The sequence below is a fragment of the Chionomys nivalis genome, chromosome X, assembly GCF_950005125.1.
Source record: "Chionomys nivalis chromosome X, mChiNiv1.1, whole genome shotgun sequence".
NCBI lineage: Eukaryota > Metazoa > Chordata > Mammalia > Rodentia > Cricetidae > Chionomys > Chionomys nivalis.
Genome location: NC_080112.1, coordinates 82,927,713 through 82,952,543, shown reverse-complemented (window position 1 = coordinate 82,952,543; position 24,831 = coordinate 82,927,713). Strand labels below are relative to the sequence as shown.

Below are 24,831 nucleotides of genomic sequence, written 5' to 3'. Positions count from 1 at the left end.
ATCCATCTTTGATGCCTATGAGTTTCAACAATGATCAGCATGGCAAGATTTTTATAAAGATGCAATATTAGACAATGGTAGTTTTCATATGTTTGCAGTAATGAAAAGCTGTCTCATTGGAAATAAGGTCCACTCAATATGAGAGGAAAAACAAACAAAAAAAAAAACAAAAAAAAAAAACAAAAAAAAAACATGCCTGGTACTGTAAATCTAAGTCAAGTTCTTGGAGGCAGTGAAAGCATGTATCTTGAAAGAGAACCTGGTACTTTCTCTTTGCTAGATCAGCATCCCTCATGAAAGAGTCACTTTACAGCAAACAGAAACCATCACAGAAAACCACAGCCAGTCATCATTCAGATATCAACTGACAATGGAATGTCAAGTTCCAACAGATATATCTACAGCTCTACTCCTGTACCTACAACTCAAGGAACATCAAAGGAAATGGGTGGAAAGATTATAAAAGTTAGAATATGAGAATATCTATTATGAGACTGTACCTCTTCGAAGTGACAGGGAAGCTCCACCCTTGATGCCTCAACAGTAATGCTATCTAAACAGAACACAAACAATAATACAAATAGACATGCTATCCTGGAATGAGGAAATTTTCTGGGGTCCCACCTTTAGACAAAGAATTATAGGCAATTAATGAATGCTGAGAGAGAAAGAATTAGCCCTTTACAGGGATGGATCCAGTAATAGACTATTCAATATAAAATAATTAACACCAAAGTCATATAGCACACAAGCCACACTAAATGGACTCAAAAGGAGGTACTAATAGTAAAGCATCAATAATCAAGAAATATATATTATTTCTTAACTCTGTGTGTGTCTGAGCACGCATCAGTAATAAAGAGGTCATCAATCTGAAAGGAAATGAAGGAGTCACATGGGAAGGGTTCGAGGGAGGGGTTATGGGAGAGGTTGTGGGGAGAAATGGGCGAGGAGCAAAGTAGTGTGGTTACATTTTAATTAAAAATTAAAACATAGTTAAAATAAGTGCATTACAGTATAATTCAGTTCACAGTACCTTGAAGAAACGTCCCTTAAAACACTTTCACACTATTTAGATAAATAGATTTTTTTTAGTTTTATAATTTTATGTGTAGAGGTGTTTTGCATGCATGTATGTCTGTGCACCAAGTGTGTGCTTGGTGACAATGGAGGATAGTAGAAAGCAGCAGATCCTCTGGAACCGGAGTTAGAAGTGGTTGTGAGCAGTTTTTTTTTGGTGCTGGGGATCAAACCCAGGTCATCCTGAAAAGTAGCCAGCACTGGAGCCATCTTTCCAATCACAACAAATAGATTCTAACAGTACCTTCACACCCATATTTCTACCAAGTACCCATCGCTGTCATCTTCTCCACTTTTCTTAAAATTCCCCTTTCCTTCTCATTGAATCCTACTTTTCTGAGTCCTTTTCTCACTCACCCCAAGATATAAAAAATTAAAGGCGTAGGATAGAAGGATCAACAAAGCCACATGTGTATAAAATCAAAAAAAAAAAAAAATTTCCTAATGAAATCTATCACCTCATATCCCAATTTAAAAAGAGAAATAATGGACTTGGAAATAAACATAAATAAATATATATATATATATATATATAAAAACTTATACATATATAAGTTTATTGCAGGTAAAAATAGAGAGGTTTGGAATTATAAAATAAACTCATAAAATATTATTTTGCCCAGTATTTTAGTATGAATACTGTGAAAACATAATCAAGTATGTGAATTTCAAAAACTGACATGATATCAAAAATAAACATGGATGTTTTTCAAATTAAAGACTGTCAAGAACAAAATAGCATTGTATAAAACATGATTAGTGCGAAATTTTCTATCTAGATTGATGTAGAAAGAAAACATGACTTTGGAAGCACAGTAGTAAAGGTATCAGAATTGTCTTGAACCAGCTTCCAAGGGGTGACTCTTAGTATATTCCCATATGTATATTAAGTGACAGTTTTAAATTGGCAATGGAAAGAGTAATTAAAATAAAAAATTAAGCAAATGCTTCATAGAGATTTATGATTGTTTGGGGGGAGAAAACCAGTTGATAAATATAAGGACACTACTGTTCTTAAAAAATAAAGTGCAAGGTAAAAAAAAAAAAACTCAGATTGAGGAACTATACTAGCAAATTATATGATTGAGGAGACATCCAGCTAGAGCAAAAAGTTAAAAGGATAGAGTCTGAATAGGATTTTCAAGAGAAAAGGTACTTAAAGACAGAAGAATTTTTAGGAAACAAATTTCAGAATAAGCAGACTTGGAGAGGGAAGTGAAGAAACCAATCAATTAAATTAAAATTAAAATAATTATGAAGAAAGATAGAAGTAAAGGGGATGCAAGTCTATTCTAGTTTCTTTCTGTTTTGATGAAACATGAACAAAGCAGTTTGAGGAGAAAATGGTTATTTGGCTGACACTCCTAGCTCACAATCCATCACTGAGAACAGTCGGGGCATGAACTCAAGCAGGAACTGAAGCAGAAATCACAGAGAAAAGCTGCTTACTGGCTCACTCTCTGGTCTATTCTTCATTTGTTTTCTTATACAAGACCAGGCCACCTGCCTAGTGAGGGTACCACCCACAGTGGGTTTAGGCATCCTACCTCAATTATCAATCAAAACAATGCTTCAGAGACTAGACTGATCAAAGTAATTCTTCAATTGAGGTTGCTTCTTCTAAGGTGATTCTGAGTTGTGTCAAGCTGACAATAAGAACTAAGGAAGACAAAGCTATAGATCAATGAAAAGTTTAAACAATAAAGTGCTAGTGATAAAACATTCGTTTTCAGGAAGCACTAATTGGGGAAGTTATAAACAAATGCTATGCTATGATCACAAAGCCTGCTTGGTTTCTTTGCTGATTTTGCTTTTTATATTTTTAGTACTGGAGTTTGAATCTAGAGTCTCTCATATGCTAGTAGGTAAGTAAGTGCTTTGCCACTGAGCCATATTCCAAGACTTCTTTTGACATTTTATTTTGACACATGATCTCACTACACTACTACCCCAGCTGACATCTAATCCATTATATAGCATAGGCAGATCTTGTTCTTATTGTCCATCTACTTTAGCATCCCTAGTAGCTGAGATTTTAGGTCTGTGTCACTGGGCCCAGCAAGCTCACATTCTTTTATATTCCTTTATATCCAGCTAGTATATAACATGTAATTGTTTATATACTGGAAAAAACTAATATGAATCAAGTGAAGTTTATAAAATGGATTATTCCAAACTGTGATTAATTTTATTTTAAGAAATTACTTATAAAATATAAAATAATGAAAAACGTTATCTTAATGCTATATTCCATGCAATAGGTATGGATGTCACCATAAATTGTTAGGAAACTTAAAGAAAATGATGTACCTGACAGTGCTTACACCACATATTCAATATCATTTGTGCTCATGACCACTTGAATCTGTCCTTCTAATTTGTATATATTAAAATGTTATTTTTCCCTTAAATTGCACATGTAATGTTTGAATCAAAACAGCATGCATCTCAAAACATGAATCTCAGTTTAATATATTCTATTTTGAGATAGCATATCACCATGTAACCCAGACTGGATTCAAAATCACTATCTTGCAGTCTGTGCTTTCTCAGTACATGGATTATAGGTGTGTCTTACTATGTTTCATTTGTTTTTTCCATATATTTGTATTCATTTCTTTTGTACGGAAGACAACTATTAGATACATTGATAAAGACAGAAGGATATCAGATTTAATGAAGATTTATTTATACTATGTATCTAAAATGCATACATATAATGTTTTCCTATAAACATCCTATATGTTCAAATGTAGAATTTTTTGAAAGTTGTGTTTTAAACTAGTTGACGCCTTCAGGAAGCATTCATTTATTAGGCTGCTAAGTGTTTTTCATTAAAAGAAGTGCACTCTGTCAAACAGAATATTGATGCTTAAATCCTGTCCAGACTAAAATAGCAAAGGAAGAAAACAAATTGATAGTGTTTCCAAAAGAGCCTGCCTGCTGTGTACAGATTGGATCAAAGAGCATGCTAGAGAAGTAGGACTTTCAACTGGCACTTTAGCTTCTCTCTTCAGGAGATTTCTATTTCTACATCTTTCTCAGAAAGGTATTTTATTTTGGCCTTTCTCTCTGTATTGATCCTCTTCTGATGATTTCAAGAAACATATTCAACTTAATAGAAGTCTAATAATATGTTTTCACAGAGGTACACCATTTGTTAAGTTAAAAAAAAATCCATCCATGGTAAGAGTTCTAAATTTATACTACAGTCAAACAACTTATAAGAAAGTATAGTATTTATACTTTATAAAAACCAATCAAGTTACATTAAAGAAAACTGTGGAACTTTTTTTTCTATGTACCATCTGAGTACAGCATGCACTTACTGGGAACAAGTGCATTCACTAAATGCTGAAGTATTTCTGTACAATCATTTGTAACTCACAACATAAAAAGTTAGTTATATTGTCCCAATCAAAAATAAATAAAAAGCATTTTTGAGATGTAATAGTGCCTCATGTCATTTCTCATCTCTTCCCATAAACATCAAACATTCTGCTTCCACTTGCAAGCAATACCTTAGTTCAGACATGAGAGAAACAAAAATCTGAAAACATCAGCCTTTTTCTCTGTAAATACTACTTTTCTTCATTATTCTTTATTTCCTTTTTATATCCCACTTACAGATATGTTGGAACGTCTTGACCCATTCTCATTTATGCTTTTTTTGGTTCTAATTCTTGTTGATCTTGCACTATCAATTGTAAACATACTTTGAGCTTAGATAATTTATTTTGTATTCTAAATCCTAATTCACTACACCTTTTTATTTCTGTTCAATTGGGTATTTTATGTGCCCCTGAAGCATTAAGTCACAAAGCTTAGTTTGATTCTTGGAATTATATTTGGTACTTAAGAGACCAGTCTGAAAATTTTGATAACTCCCTCCATTATTCTTGCTTTTTCTTTCTTTTTTTGATTTTTTCATTCATCCTTCTATCTATCTGCTTGTTTTACTGGTTGTTTGAGACAAAGTCACACATATTCTACACTTGCTTTGAAATCCACATGTACCATATGAAATTTATATCAAACTCTTGATCTACATGTTCCTACCTTCTTAATTCTATGTTTTCTCTTATAGAATTTCTGGAATTTGCCACCATGTGAATCTAATCCTTGTTAGGTGTTCAGAAGTTTGAATTCTCTAAACAATCCATATACTGTATAAAATAGTTCTGTATGTAAGGTACATAAAAGACTAAATATGCAGTTTGCTGGTGTCTTGAATATGTTGTGGTTGTTGTTCAAAGATTCTTTTTTTTCTTGTGAAATGAAATCAATATAGGTAATATTTAATTTAACTGTGATCATGGTCAGTCCAAGATTTTAACATGGGCATACTTTTCTTTTGAAAAATGGAAAGACTGCACAACATTCCTGGGTTGGTAGAATTAATGTTGTGAAGAAGACCATGCTACAGAAAGCTATTTAAAGATTCAATGCATTACCAATCAAAATACCCAGAACATTCTTTAAAGAAGTAAAAAAAAAAAAAAACCATAAATTTCATATGGAGCCAGAAATGGCCCTGGATTCCCAAGGCCATCATGACCAGAAAGAACAATTCTGGAAGGATTACCATCCCACCATTCAAGATATACTATACAGCAATATTAATTAAAAAGTATCATACTATTACAGAAATGAACCTATTGATCACTGGAACAACGTTTAAGGCCTAAGATGAGTACAAATAACTATAGCCATCTGATATTTGGCAAATATGCCAAAAACATACACTGGACAAAGGACAGCATCTCCAACAAATGGTGAAAGGAAAACTGGATAGCCTCATGCAGAAGAAGAAAATTAGAACATCTCTATCACCATACACAAAACTTAACCCCAAGTGGAATGAAGACCTAAAGCTGAAACTTGAAATGCCGAAACTAGTAAAAATATTAAAAAATATCAAAAACAACAATAAAAAGCCAGTATCCTTCAAAAAAGATGTCAGATGACTTTCAAAGTGAGATTCCATTTGCCCTGGAATTAAGGCCAACAAACCTGACAAGTGGAAACACTTGAATAAAGAGGAAGGTCACAGTAGGAGGTGATCTTTGCCAGCTATATATATCTGACTGAGGATTCGTATTTAAAATACAAAAAGTTTAGCTAAAAACCAGTTATAGGAACAAATGATCTCAAATTAAAATGGCCTATGGATATGAACAGAGAGTTCTCAAGAGACATAAGAGCTAAGAAACACAAATTTTTTAAAAAAAAAAAACTTGAGATTTCATCTTGCATCGAGGAGGAGTTTCTAAAATCAACAAAACAACCACCATCAAATGCTGGTGAGAATGTGTGGAAACAGGAATTTCCATTCATTGTCAGAAGGATAGGATACTGGGGCAACCACTATGGAAGTCAGTATGGAGAATCTTCCAAAAAGAAAAAGAAATCTACCATATGATCCTGCCATACTACTCCTTGATATATGTCCTAATTCATCAACCTATTCCACAGAAACTTGCTAAGTATTTTTAATTCTACTTTTTCCATAAAACCAGACAAACACCACATGGTCTCTCTCATCTATGGTTTATAGTTCTAAATCTTCAGATGTAGATATACAAATTAGAGCCAAAACAGAAATTGGAAAGTAAAAAGGGAAGATGAGGGGGTGTTCCAGAGAGTGGAGTAACCGGATTCAAAAAAATATGAGGGGATAAGTGGAAAAAATTGAAGGGGGTCTTTTACTGAGTAGGGAGGAAGTAGGTAAATACAAAAGGAAAAGGACACAGAACACTAAGGATCTTTGATAAAGCCATAAGTAAGTGTGATATTTTACATTTACCTAAAATTATATGTACATACATATAATAAAGATATATAATTATGTATACTATATATAAATTATATACATATGCACACATACATATATTTTAATCTTAGAAGAAATTATGCCACTTTTATGCTACTTGGTTTGACAATGCTCCTTCTATATATCTTCTAGCAAAACCTCAATTACTAGGCATGAGAAATTTTTTTCAATTTATTCATCATGGAAGTCCAAGAGACTCCCAAAACAATATATTATATTAGTATTTCTTTTCATAGCAATGCAGAAGCTGAAGGTAAGTAATGCAGAGAATACTATGCACTTTGGACATAGAACTTAGAAGATTTGAGCTGGATCTAACCTGAAAACTTCCTCTCTTGAGATCTAGTTTTCATAGTATCTGATGTTGCTATGCAATGTGCCAAGGGAGGGTATCACTTAATATTTCTGTCCTTCTGTGATGCCTACAAAAGACAACAATGCAAGATATAGTAAAGGTGCAATAGTGGCACTCAAAGCTTAGTAGTAACCAGAAACTATCTAATTGGATTTGAGGCCCAATCAACAAACAGAAAATCATTACCTGTACTAGAAACCTAGTCACATACTTGGGACAAGTGAGAGCATATATCTTAGAAGGTAACATGTCACTGCCACTTTACTAGATCTGCATAATCCCTTACTGCATTCATTCTAAATAATAATCCTTATATCCACAGGCAAGTGTCGCTCTCAGATCTAATGTACTCTAAAGAGTCCATTTTCTTTACAAGAGAGACCATTACAGAAAACAAAGCTGGCAAAACTGTTGAGAATAAATGATCATTAGGTGTCCAGCCCTAGTGGAAACATTTATAACACAACTCCTGTTCTTAAGGCTCAGAAAGAGTCAAGGAAGAGAGACTTGAAAAATTATAAAAGTCACGGAACCACGAAGTTTGATGTGAGGTCGTATTGCCTAGAAAAGACAGAAAAAGTACACACATTTCCCAACAATATAGTTGCTTAAACAAGACCTGAATTATGACAACAGCATTAAGTATGCTAGAGTGGTAAGGGAAAATCACATCAGGCCAATCCCCAAACAAAAAACTCTAAGCAAATAGTAACTGCTGAGAGAAGGAGAATAAGTACCTCCAACTGGTTATCCTATGCTAAATGCTCAGCTCTGCAAATCATATATAAACAAAGCACTAAGTGGACCAAGCATAAGGTTTTTTTATGCATATGTACATACAAGAGTAATCAACTAAAATACATATGAGAGTGAGTAAATATTTCCATAAATATGAGCGTGAGTAAAGGGGGAAATATAAGAGGTTAAAGGGAGGAGACATGGTGTAGGTTGGAAGAAAAAATGGGAAGGGAAAAAAGGATGTAATTATATTTTAGTTTTCAAAAAATGTGTTGGTTTAGTCTGGGAGCCACATGTACTAATTTATGCAAAGTACATGGATTTAGTATTCTTGCTTTTGGGTCAAGGCTTTATCTCTTAATCTTCCTGCCACCAGGGGTGTATTTCCATTATTTCCATTCCATCATACCTTTCCTCCTATATTACTGAACATTTGACATCTTTGTTGACTCACAGAAAACAGATCCCTATTTGAAAAATATAATGATTTACTTTGGAATATTCTAAAATTGTCTGTGAGCATCCTGAGGAAAGGCAAAATATCTTACATCATTATGCTCTCAGAACCTGAATATACAAGTCAAATAAGCACAATTTATTAAAATATTTATTATAATTCATAATAATAATCCAAGTTATTACCTTTTAAAAATCATGTGAAAACTGTACATTTATTTTAATTCTTATTTCATGATTCCCATATGAATTATTGATTTGTAGATTAAGCATTACTATATTATATTAGTTATATCATCTCTGATCTACTATCACATAGATTCTCTACTGATGGTAATCTAAACAATGAATACATCAGTATTTTCATGCATAAAAATAATTTTAAATAGGCTCCATTAATTTTCTTCTGGAACTTATATAATATAGTTATCATAATAAATGAATTTATATTAAGTTCAAAATTAAAACTTAGAAACTTTTTCTTACAAGAACAAACATAAAATAAAATTTTAAGTTTAACATATACATGATTTGTATATCATATCATATTTGTGATTCTAATAGCTTTTATATGATGCTATAATCTTAACAAAAACATGAGAATAGAATGAAATTATAGAACTTGTCTAATACATATAATTATATTAATTATTTATTGGAGGAAAAATGACCTTGAATAAATTTGCTAAACATTAACTATGGATCATTCTATGATGTCTATATTTCCAGATAGCAAAAGAAATGATATTACAAGAAACATATGAACCTAGAGACCCATTATGAATATGTAAGAAAAGTGTCCAGTAAATAAGAATAATTAAACACAGTCAAAATAATCAAAATTGATAAATATGTGAAATGATTATATATCATGACTGAAAGGTATTTTATCTAAGTAATGTAAAGTCAGTTCAAGGTATAAAGTAGTAAAAATGAATTGGGTGCATATAACTTAATTTTTATAGAGGAAACTCTCAAAAATCCCACAATAATATTGGCAGAATTAATTGTAACTATAATTTTTGGCTGATACCTGTTTTGTTATATGTAATTTTATTATTCAAAATTAAAACCTTCCTTTTTATTTAGACAGAAAAGAAGAGATGATGTAGGATTCCCCTTTTATGTTACGAATATGTTTAATTATCCTTGATTAATAAAAAAATTACTTTGGCCTATGGCAGGGTAGAAGACAGCCAGGTTGGAAGACATATATAGAGGGAGTAGGCAGAGTCAAGGAGATGCCAAGTAGCTGCTGAAGGAGAATGATGCCAGAACAGAACCTTAGCCAACCCTTTGAATGAAGGTTTCTCATTCCAAGGATTTGGCTGGTCTATAGTTTCTATGGGGGAGCATTGTGAGCCCAAGTAGCTTAACTTATTTTAACACACACACACACACACAGACATGAATATGTATTGTGTAAAAGTTAGGCAAATATAAAATAACTCCTTAAAACTTTATTAAACAACCTTGATGTTATTTGTTCCCTGTCATATTTTCTCTGCTTCCTACTTCATATCACCTGTATCCTGCTATTCACAACCCAAGACCCGCTTCTTTGGTCCCAACACTAGGCAAAGAAATATAGGCAAAAATTGACTGCTGGCCTCATCCAGGGATGATACTACTTATAAGTTTTTCTGAAGCCATATACACATAAACAACAAAAATGGTCCCAACAGGTCATATTTATATATTTGTGCATATACAGCCATATTTTTATATATATATATTTATATATATGTATATATACATATATAATAATCAAAATAATATATATAATAAAAAATCTATGAACTTGAAACCATATACACATAAGCAATAAAAATGGTCCCAACAGGTCATATTTATATATTTGTGCATACATAGCCATATATATATATGTATATATACATATATAATAATCAAAATAATATATATAATAAAAAATCTATGAACTTAAGTGTTGAGAAACATGTTAGGTTCAAGAGAACGTCACTAGAAGGATCTTCAGGAATGAAACGAAGGGAGAAAGCAATGTAAATCTATTTCAATTCAAAAATATCATTAAAATTAAATATGAGAAAGCCATGACCCAAAGATTCCAAACGGAAAGTTCCATAAACAAATAGATTAAATTTAAAACCTATAAGCATAAAGGGTTTCAGTAAATAATTCTATCAATATGTTAAGAAAAAAATACAGTTATATGTTTCCATACTGAAGTAGAAAATGGTACACATAAAGTTTATTTTTGAAATGTGTCCCTTTATCTCCAAAATTTACTAAGAACTCAAGAAACTTGACATAAAAAGAACAAATAATCCAATAAAAATGGGGTACAGACCTAAACAGAGAACTCTCAATAGATGAATCTCAAATGGTTGAAAGACACCTAAGGAAATGCTCAAGATCCTTAGCCATCAGAGAAATGAAAGTGAAAACAATTATGAGATTCCATCTTATACCTGTCAGAAGGCAAAGATCAAAACACTGATGACACTTTATGTGGGGGTAAGGAAAACACTCTTCCATTGCTGTTGGGAGTGCAAACTTGTTCTTTGGAAATCAGTATTGCAATTTCTTAGAAAATTAGAAAATAATCTGACTCAAGACCCAGAAATACCACTTTTGGGTATATACCCAAAGGAAGCTCAATTATACCACAAGAACATGTGCTAAACTATGTTTATAGCACCATTATTTGTTATAGCCAGAACCTGGAAACAATCTAGATGTCCCTCAACCAAAGACTAGACAGAGAAAATGTGGTACATTTACATAATGGAGTATTACACGTGGTAAAAATAATGACATCTTAAAATTTTCAGACATGCTATAGCAAGAGATATACAGTCAGATCTCAGTGGCTTGCACTGCTACCCGATGCCATGGTAACATCCAGGCCAGAGTTGCAGCAGAAAGCCATGACCCTACTGCAGGTGGGATCTGGGTTGATATCCAAGGTTCCTCTTACCACTGAAGGTTGTGCGGATGCCCAAGATCTGGGGCAATGTTAGTGTCTGAGGACCATCCTCTCACTTGGGCCTTGTCAGTCCGAGTGGCCTGCACCGCTACCCGGGACAATGGTGTTACATGTCATTAATACAAGCAAAAACAAACTAACGCACAAAACCCAGGTTATGTCAAATTTTTCAGTTTTGTCATTTTAAGATTATGACTATGTTCTAAGTAAGAGAAGCTTATGTATTGAGTCAAGGAAAATTTAATTTTGTAAAAAACTTTGTAAAAAAACATTAGTTAATAAAGAACAGCAAGTTGGGAGAGGAGAAATCGTGATCAGAATATCAACAAGAATATATAATAAAAACTAAAGACCAAGATGAGATATAATTTTCCTATTTTTTCAAAAATTTTTGTACATTTTTTCAGCAGATTATTTTTTATTACTTTATAAATAATACCAATCAAAATTTTCACTTCCTCTCCTCCTCCCACTTCCTTTCCGCTCCCCAGCTCACTCTCACCCTCCAGTCCTAAGAGAGGGCAGGTTACCCTGCGCTGTGGGAAGTCCAAGGCCCTCCCCACTCTATCCAGGCCTAGGAAGGTATGCATCCAAATAGAATAGGATCCCAAAAAGCCAGTACATGCAGGAAAGACAAATCCCAGTGCCATTATCATTGGCTTCTCAGTCTGCCCCAATTGTCAGCCACATTCAGAGGATCCAGTTTGATCCCATTCTATTTATTCTAATAGTTCTAAACTAAAATAAACATAATATCCTGGACCTTGATTGTATACCTCCCTTCTAAATATTTTTATATATAAACAATATACATTCACAATAAACCAATATTTCTGTAAAATATTCTCAATCTCAATAACCTCTATTACTGTGCCGATTCAATTAGAAAATGGGCAAAGTAAGAAACATTTGAAGAAAGTTAATAGATAGATAAGAGGTTTCATATTACTAATCTTCAGGGAAATGAGACTAGGTCTACAATCAGATATCAATGTATATCCCTTGAGTATGGTTTCAAGTAAAAATAAACTAAAGGCAACACAAAACACTGGCAAGGATGTGGAGGAACTGCAATATTCATATATTGGTGGTGAGAATATAATATTATCCAGACACTACAGAAAGTAGTTCTTAAGTTTGACTCAGCAATCACAATCTTAAGTATTGGTTCCAGATAAATGAATATATAACCCACAAAACTGTCTATCAATGATTACACAATCTGTATTTATAATTGTCCAAAATCTAGAAAGAATTTGTTGTCCTACAATGGATATGTGGATAAGTGGCAACACACTATTGCATTTGCGGCATCAGAAAAATATACAGGTAAAAGGAATGCATAGGACATATTGGGCACATATAAGGGGAATCAGATGGAGAGAATAATTATTAAACTCTTAAAATCACATATTTTATGGTTGAACTTGCCAGTGAAATTCAAAATGATAAAATTATAAAAAATGATATCAGAGTAGTGGTGTATAAAGATTATAGATCATGAAAGGAAAATGATGTATGACATAAGAAATAACAGTAGAAATACCCATGAAGTTATTAAACAACATTGTATTTAATCATGACAGTGCTACCCAAACCTACATGTAATAATTCCATAAAATAATAAAAGAATAAAAGTAAAGCTGCAAGATTCTGAGAAAGACCTGTGAAAGAAAGCTTACTAAGTTTCCTGAATTTAATATTGTGGTCCTAGTTTTCTTTACTGAGGGGTCTTAGAGGTAAAAAGATGATGAAGTCACCATCAAAGGGACTATGTGACACAAAGTCATAATAAATAGTTAACTTGGTTACTTTATTTGGCAAAGTCTACAGAAAGATAAAATCAAACACTCAATTTCAATGATTAGTCAGTTTAATTAGACCATTTAATTCAAATAAAATTGTCAGTTTGGTAAGTCATTTTGGATGCAGTCTGTATGGACTTTACTGTCAGGAAATCCTAGAATGCATAAACTTTTACACACTCACTTATTAAAATCCCATGCAAAAATTTATCATTTGAGACATGTATTATAATAGTAACAATAGTTTTGCCATGTGCAAAAAAGCAGTAGGTTATATGAAAAAAATAGCATTTCTTCATTTTTGGAATTTTGGTAATAATGGTAGTATTTGCATTTTATAATTTCCAGAGCTATAAATCATCTTTAAAATCATTATGATATTATTCAAAGCAGATGTGAAAGCATATGTTTGCTACAGTTGTATAAACTGCTTACTTATCATACTTAATAAATGTTAAGAGTAACTTGTTCCCTTTCAATAACTGAAGCCTATTTGAGTAAAAGATATTTTGCCTTACTATCTCAAGTACAATGGGTAGAAGTGGATAGGAAAAATCATTTTTTAAGGAAAACATTCCATTATAACTTGAATGTAATTTAACATGTTAGCTACTGTCTACTAATGTCCTCATCAATATATGACCAAACTATTTGTGCCATTTGAAAGCAATTGAAAAGAAAATACATTCAACTATGTGTTTTATGGGAAAAAAAATGTAATGTGTGTATATCCTGATGTTCCAGCAGTGTTTAAAGTGTTCTGCCTTGCAAAAAGAAAGTGGTCTCAGGAACAAATTGTTGGATTATGAGTGAAGTTTCATTCTTAACTAGAATTTCATTACCTGCATAAGAGTTTAAGCTCTAATATACCGAACCTGACTTGCTCCATTCTGACAACTGTTCCGCAATCAATCATATGCACAGTGCAGTCCCAAAGGGTATAGTCTTTCCGTGTCTGGCTAAGAAAATACTAAACATGTGGCAAGGAAACCAACCATGCATCAGTGAAATTACAATCATACACTTTACTAAATTACAGCTAAAACGCTCATCTAGGTAATAATGAAGCAAGTTAAGCTTCCAGAAGAAAGACGCAATTTTTCATTAATTATGCATCAAAGTGAATCTTGTGTCCTGAATAATATGGAAATTTTATTAGAGAAAGAAAATATAGCCTTCTATAAAGTAAAAGTAGATCATTTAGTGAACTGATGCAAAAGTATAAGTTACTATCCAACTCAGTGTAGCAGCAATAATGCATAGCTTATAACATAGCTTATAACAAATGATTATATATCCTCCTGTATTTTCATGTCTTTAGCTTTCAGTTCAAGGGAGAATCACTTGAAAATGTTCTACTCCCTGTTCTTTACAAAGACATACTTTAAGTTATATGCTTCAGCAGATCATAAACCAGGTTGAGGGCATAACCATCTATAACCCAAAATAAGTAAAGTTTAATTTGAAATGTCCAAAGATAAAATGTGAACTGTTAGCTTCCTGCTCCTGTCCTGGGTTGCCTGTTGCTATGCCTCCCTCACCATCATGATGGACTCCTATCTTTCCGGAACTGTCTGCCAACATAGACTGTTTCTTTCATAAACAAAAAAAAAATCATATTTTTTAGAAAATGACAGTATTAATCTACTCTGACTTGCATACACAACAATGTGGCATTTAGTGTATGATACTCATACATATATCAAATAAACCAAAATCATTTTACCTTTATTATCCCTTTGGAATTTTTTTATGGTTTGTCCATTATCTTGGTCAACAATAAGTTCTTCTCTATTGTTGGGTATCATAACTAAAAATGAAAAAGGGAACTGGGTATATTTTCATGCAAAATAGGCATAGAAATTCTCAGAAGCACATAAATGGCTAACATAATCCAACAATTTATATGTATTTTAAATAGTCTTGTAAAAGGAATATTTGGGTGATAGCCAGGTATCTTGCAAGTAAGATGATTAATCATGTTGTTTTTAAAGTATCATTTACATTTAGTATTAGCACTGTTGGTAATACATACTATTTAAATCATGTATGTATTTTTTCTTTTAAAATGAATACACAAATTAGTATTTAGCTCCATAAATAATGGTTTTCTCAAAATATTTCAGGATATCTATAATTTTTATATTTACGTTTTTATGTTTATTTATGAATTTATAAAAGAATTAATATACTATGAGATTAAATAATTTTGCCTTTAACTTACTGTGAAAAATTTTCCAAATATATTTTAAATTGACAGCAGAATATAATTTTCTGGCACTTATTGTGAGTCTTTGCAAAACACTTATACTCAAGGAAGCAGAACACACTAATTTGCAATTTATCATTTCTTTCTATGTAGTCATATGTCATTGAAACATAGCTCTATAAATAAGATACAGTCACTTTACAGCTAAAATCTATTAAACGTTTCCATTCAATTGTAGATAACATTTCTATCACGCTTGGGCAGATGTGAAATGTGCTTACAGTGACCAATCACTGTCATTTGAATTACATATACACTATTTTCCAATAATTTTTCTAAGATATTAAATTGCTTACAAAATATTTTATTTTACTTTGGAGTGTATGTTATACTTTCTCTTGGGCCATATGATTTAGTAAATATATTTACCTATATGTTCAACTTTTATCCAGCACTCAATAATTGATTTTCTTTCTCCTTCAGAGATATAAATTATATAGATAGATACCTTTCCCATTTTCTTTCAGTATCCTAGTACCAAATTATCTCAACAGCATAATATATGCTTTAGTTTCTTGATTTATTAAAATTATTCAGTTATAGCTTCTTCTCTTGCTTAGATTTCCTGTAACAATATTCCTCAAGTTAGTAACAACTAGGTAGTCTGTGTCCATAAACTAGAGGAAAGATTAAATACCTCTTTTTGTAATAAAAATTAGTTAACTATAGACCAGAAACCTCAAGCATACTGGTCATTAGAATCTCCAAGGGAGATACTGAAAATCAAAACATGTTTCTTCTCAAGCTATGTTCAAGATCAAGTGAATTAAATTCATAGTGTACTGAAAAAAGTCCATAAGTGCTTATAATTAGATCTTTCTTTAAGAATCACTGAGCTAACTATAGAACTAGAAAGAAAGACAATATATAATACTGAAACACATAGATTTGGATGAAGTTCCATCAAGGAGAAATGATCTTTATCCTTTCATAGCACAAATCTAGAATGGAACACATATCCTAATCTCTGAAATTCCTTTCCTCCTTCAAATTTTAGTGTTTTGGGAAATCCTAAAACAAGTACTACTATGAGCTGTAGTAATCTATAGGACATAAAACATTACCAAAGACAGGCTGTTGACAAAAAAGCAGAAATCATTTTCCTTCAAGGAAATATATACATTGGATACTGAATTGTGTAGACATTCAAGAGTTATGTCCATTTTATCAAGCAAAAACAATCCATAATTATTTAAACTGAGAATTTATTATAGATGATTGCTTCTGACAATAAAAATTTGTATAGATAAGTAAAATCATAGAGAATAAAATATTAAGCAAAGTAAAAAAGCAAAAACATATGTATCACCTTATATATTTCTCAGTCCTTTTACTTTATAAAGTGATGTTTTCCCCACAGAGTCAATGTTATATGATCTCACAATAATTCGGTGCAACAGGCAAGGAATTAAATATTTCCATATTATAGGCAAAGGAACAAATAATGTTTAAATGGTCTACCAAAACAAATTTAAAGATAGCTACTATAAAAATTCTGTGGACAAATTCAGGTGTCACATAGTCACTATCCCAATTAATCTATAAGATCTAAAACTTAAGAATCAAAAATGTAGAGGAAAACTATTTTACAACATTATGGCATAGTGTATATTGATTTTCTTTTTAGTTATTTTTAAATGACTGTCTGAAGGATATCTTATCTCAAATATCACAGAGAAGCTGTGCATGTTATAACTGTAGAAGATGGTACATATCAACATATTCATCTGAGACTTATATTGTATCAAAAAATCTCATGGTATTTTTCAGTCCCATGAAATTGAGGGTCACAATATAGGAAGGCCTTTCAGGGAAAACATATTCTGATATGTTCCACTATTTCCTGTATTACTTCAAAAGCCATTTATATGAAAGAAGTGCCAGTTCCTCCAGGATCTTCCTCTTGTCAAAGTTGTGGTGTATGAAATTGCCTGAAACACTGTCTCCCAATTGCTTGTTTCAGGCCAAACACTCACCCATTCTCTCTGAATGATGATCCATCTGGGATGGAGAGCTGGACACACTGCTGCTTGGGTGGGAGGAAGTCTGACTCCCGGGGCAATGATTCTCTTCCAGAGAGGGAGCAGGAGAAGGACTTTCTGGGATCCGCTCCTGATACAAAATGAAACACAAAATAATTCAGTTCACATATGCACTGATATTAGCCAGATACTTTTGGCAATAGCACTGGAAATACTCATCTCTCACTTATCCTGCAAGTGTACACAGAACAAGGAATGGACTTAAATGCTTAAAACATATTTTTTTAAAAAATTAATGCCATGTAATTAGAATTAAATAATAGAAGGTGGTGAGTGGATCAAAGGAATTTAGGTTCAGTTTTCATTCTTAAAATTGCATAAATAGGAACAGAGAGAAATACCTCAGTGGGTCAAATTATGATTAAGGACCTGATATCAAATACAAAACTCCATATAAAAGAATCTGGCATGTCAACATGAATCAATAATGCCAAGAATACCAAGGACAGAGACCGGAGGTCACTAATCAGTGAATTCTAATTTCAATGAGAGATTCTGACTAAGAAAAATAAGAAAAGAAAAAAGCAGTTGAGAAACACATGCAATGCAATGTAAACATCTGGTATCAAAAGGAGTACATGTACAGGTGGGGAGAGAGAGAGAAGTCATAAATAATTGTAAATATAGGTGTGGTGTGATAAATATCTATACTGATAAAGATTCATGCCAAGGTCTGAAGAGTAACATTATTTCCAATTAAGTAGCAAGTACAAATATATATCCCTAAGAACTCTGGAAAAAGTACTACATGGTGCACCTGATACAACATGTATAGCTGGTCTGAATGTGGGAATATTTGGAAACTATAGGCTTCAAGGTATCAGAATTTAGAGCTGACGTATGTTGATTTCTATCAACAAAATATTTTAAAAATCACAAACTGCAATATTGTGTTTTATAAACTGACAAAACTGTCTACCAATGTCAGTTCTTTAGTATTGCTTAGCTTTTCATCGGTATCTGGTATGATGTGTAGGATTTATTATTATAAAATTTTATAAAACATTGAGGCTATTCAATGTTTATGAATTTTATATTTTCAGTTCAATCTGAACACTAAGTTAATATGAATAATATAAAAACTAAATTATACTGTTTATGCACATACAGAATAAATATGATTCACTAATATACATGTAGATACATTAAATGTTCTATAAAGTACTTACTTCATCCATAATAAATTCCTTACACTACATACTCTAATTTTATATAATTACATCACCAAGATTCAAATCTTCATAATGTTAAGAAATAGATTATCAAGTTTGTGCTTGTTTATTTTCATATTGATTTTGCATGACAGCCCCAAAATTTATAAACCCCTGAAGAAAAACTTTTTTTAAATTAAGATAATGAAATGGCCATTAGAAGTTATTACTATACTCATGTTCTCCCTCCTTCTGCTCCTCATTTGGACCTTAAGAGCTCAGACCGTTGCTCCAATTTGGGTCTCTGTCTCTCTCTCGATCTATCGCCAGATGAAAGTTCCTGTGCCATTCTCCTTGGCCTCTCGTCAGCTCTCATTGTCCGCCACATTCTGAGAGTCCGGTTTTATCCCATGTTTTTTCAGTAGCAGTCCAGCTGGCCTTGGTGAGCTCCCAATAGATCGGCCCCACTGTCTCAGTGGTTGGGTGCACCCCTCATGGTCCTGACTTCCAAATCAGGACCACGAGGCGTGCATCCACCCACTGTGACAGTGGAACTGATCTATTGGGAGCTCTCCAAGGCCAGCTGGACTGGGACTGAATAAGCATGGGTTGAAACTGGACTCTTTGAACATGGCGGACAATGAAGGCTGATGAGAAGCCAAGGGCAATGGCACTAGGTTTCGATCCTAATACATGAACTGGCTTTGTGGGAGCTTAGCCTGTTTGGATGCTCACCTTCCTGGGCCTGGATGGAAGTGGGAGGACCTTGGTCTTCCTGTAGGGCAGGGAATTTGGACTGCTCTTCAGTATTGAGAGGGAGGGGGAATGGACTGGGGGGAGGAGAAGAGGAGTGGGGATGGGGGAGGGGAGTGGGGGGAGGGGGCAATGTGTGGGAGGAGGGGGAGGGAAATGGGAAACGGGGAGCAGTTGGAAATTTTAATTAAAAAAGAATAAAAAAAAGAAGTTATTACTATATTAGTAGTAGTTAATATTTTACAGTATATGTCATTTCAGCAGGCAGAATAATGCCACTTTCCTTTCAAAGATGTCTATGTTATTTCTCTATTGCCAGGAACCTGATTAAATATTATATATTATATTACATAGTCAAAGGGAGAGTGCAGATATGATTGAGACTATTATGTTAGGCTTATCATGGCTGAAATGGGAGGGCTGATTGAGAAGCCATTGATAAAGAACCTTCATCTGGCGATGGATGGAGATAGAGACAGAGACAAACATTAGAGCATTGGACTGAGCTCCCAAGGCCCAGATGAAGAGCAGAAGAAGGGAGAAAATGAGCAAGAAAGTCAAGACTGCAAGGGGTGCGCCCACTCACAGAGACGGTGGGACTGATCTAATGGGAGCTCACCAAGGCCAGCTGGAATGGGACTGAACGAGCATGTGATCAAATCGGACTCTCTGAATGTGGCTGACAATGAGAGCAAACTGAGAAGCCAATGATAATGATACCGGATTTTGATTCTACTGCATGTACTGGCTTTTTAGGAGCCTAGTCTGTTTGGATGCGTAACTTGCTAAACCTGGATGGGGGTGGGGGGCTTGGGTTTTCCACAGGGCAGGGCACCCTGACTTCTCTGAGGACTGGAGAGCAAGGAGGAGGGGGAGTAGGGGGAGTGGGAGGGAAATGGGAGGATGGGAGGAGGTGGAAATTTTTAATAAATAAATAAAAATTAAAAAGAAATAAAGTTGCATTTTAATTATTACTTAGCATTTAGGTAAAATTAAATAATTTTACTGAAATGAGTTGTAGATACTTAGTATACCACCTAAATTATTTGCACTAAAAATATTGTAAATAGTACATTTTCAATACATTTCTCTAGTTTGTAAGTCTTAAAACAAGATTCTAAAATGTGTGATATACAGCTAAATCTATAGCTTTACCAGTAAAACTTAGGCACAATCCAAAGAAATGTATAGAGCAAAACAGATAGAAACATTTACAAAAGAAAAACATTTCCATAGTTTAGAGGGATATATGGGGAAACTCAGAAGATCTATAGAGCTTTTAAACCACAAATTCTTACGGCATTGGAGAGACTGGAAGTTCATAAGACAAAAATTCAATCTTGCTTGTCATATTGGGTAATACATGTTTTCCACATAGTAGTTATATATGAACACACACTTGTGCACACATCCATTAATGAAAACAATTTTGTATGTGAGGATTGAGAGACGTCATAGTAATTAAGAGTACAGGCTATACCTCCAGAGGATGTGGAATGAATCCAGCACCCACATTATGGGTCACAACTGTTTATAACTTCAGTCACAGGGAGTCCAACAATCTCTTTGGGCCTCCATTGACACCAGTCATAGACATTATATACAGACATTTATACAGGAAAAACATCAATACACAAAAATAAAAATAAATAAAATATTAAAATAATAGTAACTCAATACGTGAGACCAAAATTTTGACTTTATTGTATTATACTATTAATAGTCTTAGGACAGAATATGCACCGAAAATACAAAGAATTTATTGATTGTCTTTTATCTCTAATATTGAAAATTTGCATAAATGTATATAATTTAATTATATCTATTTTCAATGGACTTCAAAGTGAATAGATAAAAATAGAATATAGCAGCTGCTGTGAAAATTATAACTAAAGAAGCAACATCAGTGTGTTGTTATGTAAGGAAAACACATAAACATACCATTATTATCCTACTATAATAGAAGTGGAATGATTTTAATGGTTAATATTGTTGATTGCTTGGAAAAACAGAATAATCCAACTGACAATGAATGATATTAAACTTCTTCAATGCTTTGTAAAAAATTACAATTCATCACAAATAAAAGAACACTGGAGAAGCATCCACACAAATACTGTAGTGAGAAAATAGATAATGCTATATGAGGGATAATAATGCTCAATATTGATGTGAGAGTCCCCTCTGTATGCTATGAATACATTTTATTACCATGGGTTATTAAAGAAGCCGTTTCATCTAATCACTTAGTAGAGTAAACCAGGCAGAAAATTTGAACAGAGATATAGAAAGTAGGCAGAATTAGAGCTATGCCATGGAGCTGCCCAAGAAGACAGTCACTGGAACTTTACCCAGTAATCCACAGCCTTGTGGTGATACACAGAATAATAGAAATGGGTTATTTTAAGATATGAGAGACAATAAGAATCCTGAGTTTATATGCCAAGCAGTGTTACAATTTATATAGCTTCTGTTTGATTATTTGTGTACAGGTGGCCAGGGAAATGAACAAGCAGTCTCCACCTATAAAATGGCATGCCAATGAGGGGAAACTACATCCACATAAAAACTGAGAGAGCTTGGGAAGGAATTCTAGACATGAAAGAGCAGAGTTAAGTACAGCTTCTTGGTAGTCACAATTTTTCAGATAGACTCTGTTTGCTGGCAGCAAGTAGAAGCATGTCTCCTTTAAGAGAAGTCTTCATGACTCAGTGGTAACGGTAAAAAATTGCATGACTTCTTTTAAGATCTGACATCCTGGTTCATGCTGGAAAAACAAACTGTCTCTTTCAGGAGGTCCTGCATTTAAATGGGGTCTGTGAGCAGTATGCTACAAATTGCTTAATGCATGACATAGGCCTGCTGAGTCCCTGGAGCTGGGGCAATGTGCACAGCTCACAGAGGTGGTAAACATGCCTCTACATTGTTGGTCAGGGCAGAACAAACATTGGTCCTAACCATGCCCACTTAGCACTTAAAAAAAATAGTGTTCCTGGTCAGAAAATGATTACAGATATACAATAAAGACAGATTCAGATTTTAAAAAAGATCTCTGAATGGGTCACAGTGTTTGATAAGTGTACATAGGCTTGGGAAAGAGAAGAAAAAAGTATAGACAGTTAAAAAATAAAATGAAGTCTTTCACGAGACAGTAAAAGTAATATAAAATATACAAACAGACATAGATTAAAGGAGAAACAGTAATAATATAAAAGCCACATAAAGATGAAAAATACACATAGAGTCTGGATTATGTACACTATTATGTTTTCTTTAAAGTTTTTGACTGTAGAGAGACATTTGATTGTGGGGACTGCTAAGTTAAACCAACATATATTTTAAAGGTATCTTGACTTCAAAATTTAGGTCTAAGGATATAATGCTTTGTAAATAAGAATCTGCTTTTGTTTCCACAGAAGATGAGAATATGGAGATTCCTTGAGGCTAATGTGGCTTGATGGACCGAGACACCCTAAAAGGTTTCCACAACCCCCCAAAATACTTCACCCAATGATGGACGAGTTACTTTCATTTAATAAAGAAACTGCCTTGGCCCATTTATAGGCCAGCCCTTAGGTGGGTGGAGTAAACAGACAGAATGCTGGGAGAAAGAAGCCGAGTCAAGGAGTCGCCATGATTCTCCCACTCCAGACAGACGCAGGTTAAGATCTTTCCTGGTAAGCCAGCTCGTGGAACTACACAGAATATTAGAAATGGGTTAGATCAATATGTAAGAGCTAGCCAATAGGAGGCTAGAGCTAATGGGCCAGGCAGTGATTAAAAGAATACAGTTTCCATGTAATTATTTCGGGGCATAAGCTAGCCAGAGGGCTGCCGGGTGCCGGGGACGCAGCCCCGCCGCTCTTATTACAACAACCCAATAAAAATTAGGAAGCAGCTATACCCAAATTCCCAAATACTGTTTATAAAAGTTTGTTTTCACTTGAAGGGTAATATTATAGAGATGAATACTATGCATTGGTATAGATCTTGGTCTATTGATACAAATTTATGGTTGATTTTGTTACACTGTGTATATGTATTTCTGCTCTTGTTTAAGGTATTATGATTGTGCAACTCATTTAAAAATGTAATAAATAATTAAAATTACAGATTAATAGTCATCTATAATGTAGTCAAATTAGTTAGGTTTTCTAGATGTACAGAGATATATTTCAGTTAGACAGTCTTCAGCACTCCAAAGACCTACAGAATATGGCATTTAAAATGTTTTAAGAAGTTAGACTTTTCTCAACAATGAGACCTGTCTGTTTCTGGCCATAGAAATTATTTCAGAGAGGTTGATGGGCACTGAAGAAACTTATTATTGAATTTGCCTTCAATGTTATAAGGCTAGTTATTTGAGCAAGAAACTGTTATTGCCTGGACTGCTTAATGGTATGCCGTATGACCTGGACATCCAGGATTCACAGAATAAATGACCGCTGAACTTGCCTAAAGGTGAGACAGTCTTTCAGGGTTCCTGTTTCATGAAAAAGTCTGCCAGACATTCTGCAGGATACAGATAAAAGTGACTGACAAACTGCCAATATAAATGGACCTGTCTTTGAAAGTTCCTATTCCATGAGAAAGTCTGCTGGATATTATGGGCCTTTAGGCTGAAGATGGATGCCCCAATGTTGTAGAAGAACTTTGGGTGACTGTCCAGATAGCAAGATGTCTCTATCATTCTATAGATTTGGAAGTTGCATACAATGTACTTTCTGTTAACTTAGGTAATATATCCTTCTGGTGTCTTTGATGGAGTTGAAGAATAGTTATTTATAATTATCTTTTTCTTAGTTATGATAAAAGATAAAGTAGATAGAAATATTGTAACTAATTCTTACATGATACCTGTCTTGTTATATTTAATTTTACTATGTTAAAATTAAAACCTTCCTTTTTATTTAGACAGAAAAGGGGAAATGATGTGGGATTCCCCTCTGTATGCTATGAATATGTTTTATTACCATTGGTTATTAAAGAAGCTGTCTTGGCCAATGACTTAGTAGAGTAAAGCCAGGCAGAAAACCCAAACAAAGATATAGAGAAAATGTAGGCAGAGTCAGAGCTATGTCATGCAGCTGCCAAAGGAGACAGTCATCAGAACTTTACCTGGTAAACCACAGTCTCATGGTGATACACAGAATAATAGACATAGGTTATTTTAGGATATAAAAGCTAGGCAGTAAGAAGCCTGAGCTAATATGCCTAGCAGTGTTGTAATTAATATATTTTTGTGTGATTATTCAGGTCTTGGTGGCTGGGAATGAAAGACCAGGCTCCGCTTATACAATATATTTAAAATTAGCATTTGATAAGAAGTCTTCCACTTGATTTATGAAGAGTTGGCAAAGTTTCTTTTCCATTTTAGGTGC

At 33.5% G+C, this 24,831-nt stretch overlaps 1 protein-coding gene across 1 annotated transcript in view; it reads right to left on the bottom strand.

The window, feature by feature from the left end:
* Positions 1-24,831, bottom strand: part of Dach2 (dachshund family transcription factor 2) — a 525,789-nt gene that overhangs the window by 46,013 nt on the left and 454,945 nt on the right. The window contains exons 7-8 of the mRNA XM_057760701.1: positions 17,481-17,616; positions 14,962-15,045 (exon numbers count right to left, since the gene is read on the bottom strand). Of these exons, the coding sequence (XP_057616684.1) occupies positions 14,962-15,045; positions 17,481-17,616 (220 nt within the window). The remainder of the gene's footprint in view (positions 1-14,961; positions 15,046-17,480; positions 17,617-24,831) is intronic.